The sequence below is a fragment of the Microcaecilia unicolor genome, chromosome 3 (assembly GCF_901765095.1).
Source record: "Microcaecilia unicolor chromosome 3, aMicUni1.1, whole genome shotgun sequence".
Taxonomy (NCBI): Eukaryota; Metazoa; Chordata; class Amphibia; order Gymnophiona; family Siphonopidae; genus Microcaecilia; species Microcaecilia unicolor.
The window spans coordinates 105,497,950-105,512,131 of NC_044033.1; the positions used below are offsets into that span (position 1 = coordinate 105,497,950).

The window sequence follows — 14,182 nt, forward strand, 5'->3', positions numbered from 1 at the left end:
GATGGGCATCCATATTTCGACCCAAATCGGGAGATGGGTGCCCATCTCGCAAAGGCGCCCAAATCGTTATAATCGAAAGCCGATTTTGGGCGTCTTCAACTGCACTCCATCGCGGGAACGAACAAAGTTGACGGGTGCATGTCGGAGGCGTGGTGAAGGCGGGACTGGGGCGTGTTTATCGGCCGAGGAGAGATAGGCGCCTTCGGCCGATAATCGAAAAAAAGGGCAGCAGAAGCGAGAATTTGGGTCGCTTTTGCTGGACCCTTTTTTTTTTTTTCACGACCCAAGTCCCAAAAAAGTTCCCCAACTGGCCAGATGACCACCGGAGGGAATCAGGGATAACCTCCCATGACTCCCCCAGTGGTCACTAACCCCCTCTCACCACAAAAAAAGAACTTAAAAACTTTTTTTGACAGCCTGTATGCGAGCCTCAAATGTCATACCCAGCTCCCTGACAGCAGTATGCAGGTCCCTGGAGCAGCTGTTAGTGGGTGCAGGGGACGTCAGGCAGGCGGACCCAGGCCCATCCCCCCCTACCTATTCCACTTGTGCTGGTTAATGTTGAGCCCTCCAAAAAAAACCAAAACCCACTGTACCCACATGTAGGTGCCACCCCTGCACCCCTTAGGACTATGGTAATGGTGTAGACTTGTGGGCAGTGGGTTTTGGGGGGGATTTGGGGGGCTCAGCACACAAGGGAAGGGTGCTATGCACCTGGGAGCTATTTTAATTTTTTTTTTTTTTTTAATTTGTCCCCCTAGGGTGCCCAGTTGGTGTCCTGGCATGCGAGGGGGACCAGTGCACTACAAATCCTGGCCCCTCCCACGACCCAATGCCTTGGATTTGTTCGTTTTTGAACTGGGCACCTTCGGTTTCCATTATCGCTGAAAACCGATAGCGCCCAGCGCAAAAACGCCCAAATCCTAGGCATTTGCCCCGCACAACCCATATTATCGAAAAAAAGATGGGCGCCCATCTTTTTTCGAAAATACGGTTTGTCCCGCCCCTTCGCATGGCCGCCCACAGAGATGGGCACCCACTTTCGATTATGCCCCTCCATGTAAACAAAAATGCTTCTAGCCATTTCAAAAAGTTTGATAACTAGATTGAGCTCTCAGCTCAGAAGGAAGAACGTTGAACAAGCTGTTTGCAGGAGAAAATCATTTATTTCCTTCTCCATTGAGAGTTTCTGTTGCCATTTGATTTGCAAAGGTACAAGTACACTTATATGGAGGAGATGCTGGGGAACGTGGCAGGAACAAGGCAGGTGTTTGAACGCTGGATGGAGTGGCAGCCAGATGAGCAAGCATGGCATTCCTTCATCAACTTTGAGCTAAGATATAAAGAGGTGGACCGGGCTCGCTCCATTTATGAGAGATATATCCTTCAAGAATGGTTGACTAGGTCCAAGATCCAGGTTTACAACATTTATATTCATTTTCTCTATAAAAGCGAGAACCTGTTGGGCCATGATTTTTGTCTATTTATGTGCTTATCCTGGCTGTAGAAAGATCACTGGATACAGTTGTGGTAATATTTCATTTTATTTGTGTTATGCCTTTCCAGAATCGAAATTTCACTTAAGTGGATTACAACAGAAATATAATCACTGCAGTCATATGTAAATAACAATAAATTACAACAATCAATCAAAATAAATGCTAGAATGACTTTACAATACAAGAAATGCAGTTATAAACAAATGTAAAATGCCTATGGAGACAGGAAATTATGTGGCCTCTTAGTTACATCCTAAACACTATTTAGTAGACTACAATTAATAGCTTCTCTTGTCATTTACCCAGACCATTCTCTTTCCATGATACCACGTTTTGGAGAGTTTGTAGTTTGGAAATCATCTTTTCCTGTATGGCAGCAACTTCTATAACATTTGAATCTAGTTTTATTAACATTTGTGTAAACCTGTTGGCTGAATTTAGAAATGCCCTTTTTCCCACAGGCACAAAGTGGGAGAAAGCCTGGCTGTAATTTTGGCTGCAGGTGTCAGGTTGCTCCACTAATCAAAATAAACAGTGTTGGCAGAGAATTAATTTCAACAACCAGAAATTTCACTAAAGTATAATAGGAGGGACACTCTTTGTCTTCTGTCTGAATCCAGCACAAGTAAACTTTTAAGGTACAGTGTTGGTAGGCTTTAGAGAATACCTTGGGTGGTAAGATAGTGGAAAAACCCAGAATCTCCATGGGGCTGTCCTAAACCCCCTGAGAAAAGGGAAGCATTGTTTAGCTACCGCATACTCTGCACTGCAGATATCAAATGTGCAGCCTTTTTCTGTATCATGTAGCATTTGAGAAGTCTACCTAAATCACGCAACAATTTCACCGGGCTATTCTACTGGAATATGTTTGGAGCACAGGTCAGAAATGACATCATATGTGATCACATCTGACTGGTGGTTGCAAGTGGTGAATTTCCTATTCTAGTTAACGTTGGCCAGCTCTGTTGAGCATTTCAGGCCATTTTGTAGTTCTTTTGCTAATGTGGCTGCCCCATGGTGGCCAGGAAGTAGTTTTAAAAGATTTCTAAAGTATTAGCAGTAAAGTCTTTAAATAGTACAGGATGTGATTTCACTGCTTTGGGACATGCTTCTGTATTGCAGAGATCACAGAAATAATATGAGAGGGTTGTTAAAATCTATTAAACAAGATTTTCTATTAGTATGTGTGGCTGCAGAGCTTGTGGAACTCAGATTGTTCACCTCAAATCTTCAGGTGACTGAAAAGCTTGTATTGTCACTCAGCAGGTCAAGAACAACTATGGATGCTCAAGACAATTTTTTTTTTTTTAGCAGCAGCAGTACCGAGAGAAACAGCAAAGACGTGAAGAATTCCAGTGCAAAATGACCTGTAATTTTTCTGTCTGCTAAATATTGAAAGCTATAATCTTGTAAGAGTAAGGACCTGCTGTGTGGAAGAACACTGATTGGTTTATTACCTACTGGGAAATTGAATTCAAACTTGGGAAAAGGTAGACTTGGAGGTTAAACAGGAAATTCCATTGTATTTATTTTTAGTTACTCTCCATATTTAGCAAAGGGAGTTTAGAGAATAGTTTAGCATTTAAAGCCTTTGTTAGAGCTTCATATAAAAACTGTTTTAGAGTATAGTTTAGTTTAGCATTTAAAGTTGATGTTTTAGGGTTTACCATAACATCAGTTCAGAGCACAGCAGCTAAAAGAAGCCTCTGTTTAGAGTTTTTAAAGTCCCTTCCACCCATTCTAGGCCTGATCTTTGGTTTATAGGTTTTAAGACAGATAAGAGGACAGAAGGTTTAATTAAGGAGTTTTCATCAGCCAATAATTAGCTTTTAGAAATAGTTTTTTTTAGGTCTTTGAAGAAACCTAAAAAAATAAACAAATAGCAGCAACGCATAGGGTATAACTAATAGTCATAAGGGGCTTTAGTTTATGTACTCCTACTCCATAAGCATTTTAATTAACTCACTGATACTAAAATACAGGCAGCAATCCAGCAGTGAAATGGGGGCTATTGAGCCTTTGGCATTGTGTCCCATTTTTGATTATCTTCTAGTTGTTGAGATGTCATGTGTGTGTCCTTGGTGCAAAGGGCCTGCCATGAGTGGGAAAGCGCGGGGTACAAATGTAACAAAAAAAAACGCTCGGGGAACATATCCAATCTCTGCAGGTTGGAGGCGCTGAGGCATACAGATGTATATAAAAGAGACCTACAGGGACATAGTAAAGTCCCACCTCCAGCCTGGCAACATCTGCCCTGTCATGGAGGAGAAAAATCACCTGAAAGGAGAGCCATCACCTTGGAGAAACAGGAAGTGATCCTTCATCCAGGACGTGCCCTCCAGAGATGCAGTTGCCTGTTGCACAGAGGATGTGTCTCTAGGGTCTTCTGCCCAGGACGGAAAGGTTAGGATGGCCATTTTAGTTGAAGATTCATTTATTAGACATATAAATAGGTAGGTAGCTGGTGGACATGAGGATTGCTTGGTCACTTGCCTATCTAGTGTGAAGGTGGTGGACCTCGCACATCACCTAGATAAGATTTTAGATAGTGCTGGGGAGGAGCCAGCTGTCTTAGTACATATAGGTACCAATGACATAGGAAAATGTGGGAGGGAGGGAGGTTCAGGTAGCCAAATTTAGTTGAAATCCATAAGCTCCAGGAGAACATTTTCAGAAATGCTCCCTGGCATACAGGACCCAAGAGACAGGCAGAGCTACAGGGGCTGAATTCAGAGAAAAATTTTGTTTCTTTTGTGTATGAGGGTGCAAAAGCATGGAATGTACAGTTTTGCCAGATAGTTTAAGATCTTTGCCTAATTACAGGGATTTTAGGAAATCTATATGTGGTATATATCATTCAATGCAAAAAGTGTGAGGAAGGATGCTATATTTGAAGAAATCATAAGGAATTCTGTAAAAAGCTTTTTATTCTGCAAATATGTTTTACTTAAATGAAAATATGACAGATTATCATCTTTAGGTTTTGTTAATTACAAAATTAATTACTGTAATTTCCTAGGTTAATTTGCCTAGCTTCTTTCAGTTGTCATCCACTTAGAACTACATAGGTATTAATGGAATAAAAGAAGCAAAATGTAATGTGTGAATGAGACAGTGTTTCAGGGATGAGGGATTTAGATTTGGTAGAAACTGGTCAACATTGTGGGAAAGAGGGAACCTATTCCAAAAAATAGGCTCCACCTTAACTGGTATGGAACCAGACTGCTGGCGCTAACATTTAAAAGAGAAGATAGAACAGTTTTTAAACTAGAATTTTTTTTTTTGGGGGGGGGGGTGGAGGGGAATCCAACAATTGCTTAGGAGCAAAGGGTTTGGAAAGAGCAGGGACTGTCTCTTTTGTGTATGGTGTACAGCGCTGCGTATGCCTTGTAGCGCTATAGAAATGATAAATAGTAGTAGTAGTAGGTATCTCTGAAGAATACTATCAAAACAGGGAAGTTAAGGCATCTCAATAGATGGCAACAAAGACAAAAGTACGTCAGGAGCTTTTAAGGGAAGAGCAGACTAAAGAATGCAGATTATCCCTGCCAACTGCAAGGCAGCTTGTAGGTATCAACAAAAAACACAATTTAAAATGTTTGTATACAAAAGCTAGAAGCCTAAAAAAAATAAGATGGAAGAATTAAAAGTATATAGCACTAAACGAATCCATATATATATATATATATATATATATATATATGGACATCTAAGAGACCCAGTAGGAGAATAATCAATTGGCACTGTTACCTGGGTATAAAATTTTATCGCAGTGATGGGATGGTTCAAACTGAAGGGAGGGTAGGCGCTATATGTTAGAGCTGGGGGGAGGGTAGCACTATATGTTAGAGGGAATTGAATCAAACAGTAATTCAATCAAAAATTGAATTAGGAAACATAGCAACGAGGAATCCTCATAGATAGAAATTCCATGTGTGATGGGTGTGGCAGTACTACCATCCGCCAGGACAGATGATGAAATGTTAGCAGAAATTAAGGAGAAGCTAGCAAATTTGGTAGCACTATAATAATGGGTGACTTCAATTACCAATAAATAATAAACAAGTAGGAATATTGGGTACAAATAATCAGAAAATCAAACAATATTGCAGCATAGAAATTATATTGTGCCTTCTCTGCCTGAACATCAAATATCAATAATGGAAAAAGACCTCTGAGAACAAAGGGCAGGATTCTGTATATGGCACCTGAAAAATCCATGCGGGAAAAAAAATATGCCTAGGCATATTCTCTAAAGTATGCCTAAATTTTGTAGAATAGGTTTAAATTTCCATGCGGTATATAGAATATTCTGAGCACCTCTCCACACCACCAAATTAAGGAGAAGCTAGCAAATTTGGTAGCACTATAATAATGGGTGACTTCAATTACCAATAAATAATAAACAAGTAGGAATATTGGGTACAAATAATCAGAAAATCAAACAATATTGCAGCATAGAAATTATATTGTGCCTTCTCTGCCTGAACATCAAATATCAATAATGGAAAAAGACCTCTGAGAACAAAGGGCAGGATTCTGTATATGGCACCTGAAAAATCCATGCGGGAAAAAAAATATGCCTAGGCATATTCTCTAAAGTATGCCTAAATTTTGTAGAATAGGTTTAAATTTCCATGCGGTATATAGAATATTCTGAGCACCTCTCCACACCACCAAATTTGATCGTATCCATTTCGGCCATGTTTACTTGGCATAACTCCTGACACCTATAATAGGCTCAGAGTGGGTGTATTGTTGGGTGTATTGTATAATAATGCAAACAGATTTTAGAAATGTCCATTCCACGCCTATAACCACGCCCCATTTTCAGCTATGTGACTTGGAATTTATGCGCACCACTTTACTGAAAAAGTTGTACACTTAAACTATAATTAATGGCAGTTAGTGCTGATATCAAAGAACGCATAAACTTCAAAGCCCACACAATGATCCACAAGATCCTCCATGGCAAATCTCCAAGCTACATGGCTGACTTGATCGACCTACCAGCCAGGAACGGGTCCAAATCTTCTTGAACATATCTCAATCTTCATCTTCCCAATTGCAAAGGCCTCAAATACAAAACCTACTACACATCCAACTTCTCCGTTATAGCCAGCAAACTCTGGAACGCAATACCTCGACACATCTGAACAACCAATGAATATCTGCCTTTCTGAAAGCTGCTGAAAACTTACCTCTTCAAACAAGCCTACCCCAACAACCCAACTTAAATCTTGAATCTAATCCACACCACCCATACTCCAATCCTCTCCCCCACGTCTCATCCTATTGTCCTACTCTCTATAACTGGTTTACCTTTGTGATACGTTGTACCATACTTTGTTTTGTCTCTGCGATACTCTGTACCATACCTTGTAAACCGCAGTGAACCTGCTATCGAGCGGGAAAGAGCGGGGTATAAATGCTATAAATAAATAAATAATTGCTTGTTAACATCCAATTGACAGCACTGATTAGGTAACCGGTTAAGTTCTGCACATTGTTATAGAATATACTTCGATTTCTACACGGAAATTAAGGTGCGATATATAGAGTTTGGGGGGGAAGCCCTTATAGAGCTGGACTCCTCTTGAGAGAAGTTTGCTAGGCAGTTTTTGAAGCATTTGCTCATTTTTAGACTTCCCTCTTGGTTCTTTTGGTGGCTCTTATCATTGATATTCGGCAAGTTGAAAAATATATATTTAGATACTAGTGGAGTTTTTTTGACGAGTGATTGAAGTAGCCCCAGTCAAGAGTTGCAAGTCACATGATATTGACCTATAAGGGCTTTGTCTCTGAGGTCTTTTTTTGATATTTGATGTTCAGGCAGAGAAGGCACAATAGAATTTCTATTCTGCAATATTGTTTGATTTTCTGATTTCAGTTAGCCTAATATTGACTGGATAAATGTCGCATCAGGAAATGCTAGGAAGGTAAAGTTTGTAGATGAAATAAATGACTGCTTCATGGAGCAGCTGGTTCAGGAACTGACAACAGTGGGATCTGTTTTAAACCTGATCCTTGGTGGAATGCAGGACTTGGTGCAAGAAGTAATGGTTTTGGGGCCACATTGCAATACTGATCACAGCATGATCAAATTTGAGATAACTGGAGTTAATACACAAAGGAAATCTACTACTACAGCATTTAACTTTCAAAAGGGCAACTATGATAAAATGAGGAAAATGGTTTAAGGGAAAAAAAAAACCCTAAATAAGTAGCTGCGAAGGTTAAGGATTTAAATCAGGCATGTTTAAAAATACCATCTTGGAAGCCCAGACCAATTGTTTTCTTTGTATCAAAATTGCGGTAGGAAGGCAAAATGGTGGTTAGAATATTTTAAAAGGTGAAGTGAAAGAGGCCAATGGTACATCTTTCAACAAAGGAGAAAAGGATCCAAATGAAGAAAACAGGAAGCAGCATAAGCACTGGCAAGTTAGATGCAAGGAATTCATAAAGAAGGCTAAAACAGAATTTAACAAGAAGCTTGCTGTAGAGGCAAAATCTCATAGCCAAACCTTTTTAGGTACATTAGCAGCAAGGTTGTGTGGGAGTCAGTTGGACCATTTACATCATCATGGAGTTGAAGGAGGACTTAGGGAGGATGAGGCCATAGTGGAGAGACTACATGAATTCTTTGCTTTACTGAGGAGGATGTAAGGGAGCTACCTGTGTCAGAAATGGTGTTAAAGGGTGGCAATATGGAAGAACTGTAAGAAATTTCAATGATCCTGGAAAATGTAATAAGCCAAATACAGAGTGGCAAATCCCTTGTACCGAATGATATACTCCCCAGGGTATTGAAAACTCAAAAAAGAAATTGCTGATCTACTGTTGGTAATCTGGAACCTATCATTAAAATTGTCCAGGTACTTGAAGATTGGAAGGTGGCTAATGAAATGCCAGTTTTTAAAAATGGGTTCTGGGGTGATCTGGGAAACAAAAAACAAAAAGGCACAAAAACTGCTTACTGAATAATACTAACAAACAGAAAAGCAGAGAGGGTTAAGAAATTTATTAGAACAAATTTCTTAACCCTCTCTGCTTTTCTGTTTGTTAGTGATCTGGGAAACTACAGATGTTAGATACAGACTATTATAAAGAACAAAATTACTGAACACAAGATATATATGGTTTAATGGGACAGAGTCAACATGGGTTCAGCCCAACAGAAGTCTTGACTTGCCAAATTGCTACGTTTTTTTGAAGGTGAGCCAGTTGAGGTAGTATTTTAGATTTTCAGAAAGCTTTTGACAAAGTCCCTCATGAGAGACTCCTGAAAAAATTAAAATACCATGGGATAGGAGACACCATTCTGTTGTGGATTGGGACCTGGTTAAAAGATAGAAAAAGAGAGTATGGTTAAATGGCCAATTCTCTCAATGGAAAAGGGTGAATAGTTGATTTCCCCAAGGATCTGTACAGGGACTGGTGCTTTTTAAACATATTTAGAAATGATCTGGAAATTGGAACAAGTGAGGTGATAAATTTGCAGATGCCACGAAACTATGCAGAGTTGTTACCACATGTGGGACTGTGTGAAATTGCAAGAGGACTTTGGGAGGCTGGAAGACTTGAGCATCAAAATGGCAGATGAATAACTGCAAAGTGATGCACATTGAGAAGAATAAACCAAATTATAGTTGCATGATGCTAGGTCCCACATTAGGAGTCAGCACCAAGGAAAAGGATTTAGTTGTGGTCATGGACAATGCATTGAAATCTTCTGCTAAGTGTGCAGCAGCAGCCAGAAAAGTAAACACTATTAGGAATTATTAGTAATGGAATTGAGAATACCATAATGTCTCTGTATCACTCTTTGGTGAGACCACATCTTGAGTATAGTGTGCAATTCTGGTCACTGCATTTCAGAAAAGAAGTAGTGGAACTAGAAAAGGTACAAGGAAGGGTGACCAGAATGATTGAGGGGGTGGAATGACTCTCTTATATGAGGAGAGGTTAGGGCTCTTCAACTTGGAGAAGAGACAGTTAAGGAGAGGTATGGTAGATATCTATAAAATCCTGAATGGAGTGGAATGAGTAAATGCAAATAGATTTTGTACTCTGTCAAAAAAGTACAAAGACTAGGGGACACTCCATGATGTTCCATAATAGCACATTTGAAACAAACAGGAGAAAATATTTTTTCACTCAATGCGTATTTAACCTCTGGAACTCATTGTTGAATCAAGTAATAAAAGCTGTTAATCCCTCTGGGTTTTAAGAAAGGTTTGGACAAATTCCTGGAGGAAAAGTCCATAAAATGTTATTGAAGTAGGAAAAGCCTCTTCCTATCTCTGGACTTAAGTAGCATGGAACGTTACTACATTTTGGGACTCTGCCAGGTACTTGTGATGTGGATTGGCCACTATCAGAAACAAGATACTGATCTAGATGGACCCTTGTTCTGACCCAGTAAGGCAATTCTTATGTTGTATGTCTGCTCTAGATTAGTCAGCCACATGTTCCTATCTTCAATTTCCTCTGACCATTGAAGCTTTAATAATGATTTTAGCTAGACTAATTCATGAGGGGTTCTCCTGCTCTGGCTCACATACAGAAGTAATCTTCCTATACCCCTCTTACCACTTGTGTTCATGGCTAACGTTTTCCACACTGTCCAGCAGTTGCTCTATAGCTGGTAACTGAGATGTACAGGTGTTGGAACAATGTGGAAAGCTTTAGTGGGTATGGGCCATAATAATGTGTTTCCATAAATCACATTTCTTTCTGCTGTTTTTCAGTGAACCATTGTCCTGGTTCTCTGTCAATCATAGGACAAAAATAATTTATACTACGAAGTTGTTTTTGAAGTTTTTTTGGCCTTAACTTCTCTGCACTTGTTATTGTGCATCCTGATATCAAAAACTGGATCAAATATGCTCGCTTTGAAGAGAAGCACTCGTACATCGGCCATGCCAGAAAGGTATATGAACGGGCAATGGAATTCTTTGGTGAGGAGCATATGGATGAGCAGCTCTACGTGGCCTTCGCCAAGTTTGAAGAGCATCAGAAAGAAGTAAGCTAACCTGAAACTAGATGACTAAAATTATACCTGTAAAGTAATGGCAAAGTTGTGGATGCAGTGGGATGTTGGTGGCCCTTTGAGGGGAATTTTTTGTATATTGAATTTTATGATATTTGATTGCAAACTGTGTGCTTTGCGTTTAGTCTGAGGTAATGAGAAGAATTTTCTAGCTTTGTAAGTACAGATTTGGGTAAATACAGTTACAGGCAAAGGAAGACTTCGCACTTCTAAAACAGAATGACCTATTTGCTTGTTCCTAATGGGGCAAAATGATTTGATTATTGTACATTGTGTCCAACATGGGGGATGTGTTTATTTATCATTCTACATTTATTTGCAGTTTGAGAGAGTAAGAGTGATCTATAAATATGCCCTGGATCGGATTTCCAAGCAACAAGCCCAGGAGCTGTTCAAGAACTACACCATCTTTGAGAAAAAGTTTGGGGACAGACGTGGAATTGAAGATATCATTGTTAGCAAAAGGCGATTCCAGTATGAAGAGGAAGTGAAGGTGAGGAACACTCATATTCTCCAGGCAAACATCCCTTTGAGCATGTTTGTATCTGACAAGACTATTAGTACTATAAGATAGCACCACTGGTGTTTTTTCTCTGGCTGTTTGGTCAAGCAGGTGAACCTGTTTCTGGTGTCTGTATTGTCAGTGATGTGTCCTTTGTTCTTTTCCTAAGGCAAACCCTCACAATTATGATGCTTGGTTTGATTACTTGAGATTGGTTGAAAGTGATGCTGAGCCTGATACGGTTCGGGAAGTGTATGAGAGAGCCATTGCCAATGTGCCACCTATCCAAGAAAAGAGACACTGGAAGAGATATATTTATTTGTGGATCAACTATGCTTTGTATGAGGAATTGGAAACAAAGGTATTACAGCTTGAATTGAGGTTGTCTACTCTCTTGTCTTGGTAACAGTTTGATGGTCTTATTGTTAATGCAATTTAAAGCAAAACAATTTGGTTTGGAGAGTTGGAAATAAGCTTGTGCACATAGGAGCCCTGTACATACATGACTGAGCAATTTCAGCAGAGCCCACTTTTGGGGGCTGTTCTGAACAGCTGCTTATAAACTAGTCACCTGTGCATTGAGCTGGTAGTCTTGTCCACTGCCCTACAGAGCAATTATTTGGGGGAAATTCTATGGGTGATGCATTGCCCCAATTAGGTTTAGGATATGATAGGAAAGAGCAGAAATGAATGACATGGCCTGCCCCACACTTTACCACACTTATGGCGAATTCTATAACTGGGTTCCAGCATCTACATGTCTCTTGCTTGCGTATGTGTACAGGATACCAGCACTTCTGTCGGTATGTGTGCATTTACCCCTGTTCCCTCTAAGCTGAGCAGGAGTCTTCCAACTGCATTGCTGCCAGTGTGTATGTTGGGGGGGGGGGGGGGGGATGCTTCAATATTATGCTTTCAATCAGTAGGAAGAGGCAGGTTCCCTGGAGTCCTGCAAAGCTTGCCTGTCCCTCACAGCACCACTCATTGGCAGGACTGTAGGTGGAGGACTCCCACTTAGCTTGGAGAGAACAGTGTCTCTTACATGCATAAGTGGCAGCAGAGCAATTAAGCGCTATTCTGTAAGGGTGCACATAAGTAGCATAGCATGAAAATGCAAGGTGGGGGGAGTTCACATTGGTGGAACAAGGGAGGGGCATAGGCAGAGCTCCCATTTAAACATGCAAGTTACAGAATTCTCTAAGTTACATACATTCATGCTGTATTTAGATGTCCACAGTTATGCCATGCCTGTGGCTGGTGTAACTCCAGACATATATGTGCCGATACTGGGTTATGCTAGTATTCTATAATTTTATTTTTTTTTTTTTTTTTGTTACATTTGTACCCCGCACTTTCCCACTCATGGCAGGCTCAATGCGGCTTACATGGGGCAATGGAGGGTTAAGTGACTTGCCCAGAGTCACAAGAAGCTGCCTGTGGTTGAAGTGTGAATTGAACTCAGTTCCTCAGTTCCCCAGGACCAAAGTCCACCACCCTAACCACTAGGCCACTCCTCCTCTTCCCAGATGCTCTTCCCAGCATCTGTATGCCCAGATGCTGTTTATAGAATAGGCTGTCACCACGCAGCATCGGAACACCAAAAAGGAGGTGTCTACTTGTAGAACAGCGCTTTATGCACTCGGATAGGTACTTATAAAAATTGTTCCAGTGTATAACACATAGAAGTAGGCGTTCAGTAAACATAGTTTGTTTTATACTCTATCCAAATAGGCATTCTTGGGGCAGAGAATGGGAGTAAAGGTGGTTGAATTATTACTTATACATATGTTATAAAATATGCACCATTTCTTATAGGCACATACATACACGGGCTTACACCTGCCTTGGAGCCAAGTGTAACTTTGTGAGCTTTTAGGGAAGCTGTTAAGAATCTTATAGCTGGAGTGTTTGGACACTTAATTCAGAAGTGATGCACCTGTAATCAGTACAGCTATCGTGTCTCTTCTGCAGGATCCAGAGAGAACCAGACAGGTGTACCAGGCATGCTTGGAACTCATTCCTCACAAAAAGGTAAGGAGTCAGCACTCCTAGTCATTTCCAGCACAGATTTGGATTGTTCACAGAAATGAGACCTCTAGCTACAGTTCTGTGCAAGCCCTTGTGCTTTGGGCAGGGATAACAGAAGAGCTGTGACTAACTGAAAAATAGAATTTACATGATTCTTTGTGGTATTTGTGGCTGTCCCTCCAAATTATAGAAGCAAGTATGGGAACTGCTGAAATGATCTTGCCAAAATCTTTTATCATAGACATAATATACTCATATGAATTAAAATAAACTATTGTATATGTTCTGAGATTATTCAAGAAGTATCCAGACAGAGTTCCGGTGTTTAAAATTTTGTTTTATCAATTAGAATAGCTGCCTAGCATGTTTTATTTACATTAAAAATTAAAAGGTCTAGATGCAAAGGCAAAATTCCATTGCTATTGTCTTCTTTCATTGAGAGAGCACGGTCAGGGGACTGAGCAGAATATGATAGTAATAACTTGCCCTCCTTCAATGAAGCTTTCTTAAAAATATATACTGTACCTCAATGATATATACCCTGCTTCAATGGCAAGCCTTGGGGTCCTGCCCCCCCCCCACCACCACCACCACAGTGGGCTCAGGCCCCTTTCAAAATTGTAGAACCAGATGCATGTCTGGCAGGGATGCTCAAGCCCTTCCAGTGGAAAAGATTCTCTGGCGGAGCCAAGCCTGTATTGCTTAAGCAGCAAGGAAGCGGGCAGAGTGCTGCTGCTGTTGGTGCCAGCACTTTCATGCATGCTTAGTTTATGAACTGAGTGTGTACAGAAGTTCCAGTATTGGAAACTGGAACACCCTACCGACTTCCTCGCTGCTTCAGCAGTATGGGCACGGCTTCGGCAGAGAAGCTGGTGGGGCTGGAGCATCCCCGAATGCAAAGATATGATTTGGGGGACGAGAACTGGGGGAATAGGACACTCTCCCACCACCCAAAATAATTTGAGCTCTGGCTATGCCCTTGAACTGCCTTTATGGTAACACTGTAACAATAATAAGAAACAGCATAAGGAATGTCAAGTCAAATGCAAAGCGCTGATAAGGAAGGCTAAGAGGGACTTCGAAAAAAAGATTGCGTTGGAG

At 40.6% G+C, this 14,182-nt stretch overlaps 1 protein-coding gene across 1 annotated transcript in view; it reads left to right on the forward strand.

Annotated features, from left to right (window-relative positions):
• CRNKL1 (crooked neck pre-mRNA splicing factor 1) overlaps window positions 1-14,182 on the forward strand; it is a 62,098-nt gene that overhangs the window by 21,870 nt on the left and 26,046 nt on the right. The window contains exons 5-9 of the mRNA XM_030196228.1: window positions 1,213-1,379; window positions 10,346-10,524; window positions 10,874-11,044; window positions 11,223-11,414; window positions 13,025-13,084. Coding sequence (XP_030052088.1) covers window positions 1,213-1,379; window positions 10,346-10,524; window positions 10,874-11,044; window positions 11,223-11,414; window positions 13,025-13,084 — 769 coding nt within the window. The remainder of the gene's footprint in view (window positions 1-1,212; window positions 1,380-10,345; window positions 10,525-10,873; window positions 11,045-11,222; window positions 11,415-13,024; window positions 13,085-14,182) is intronic.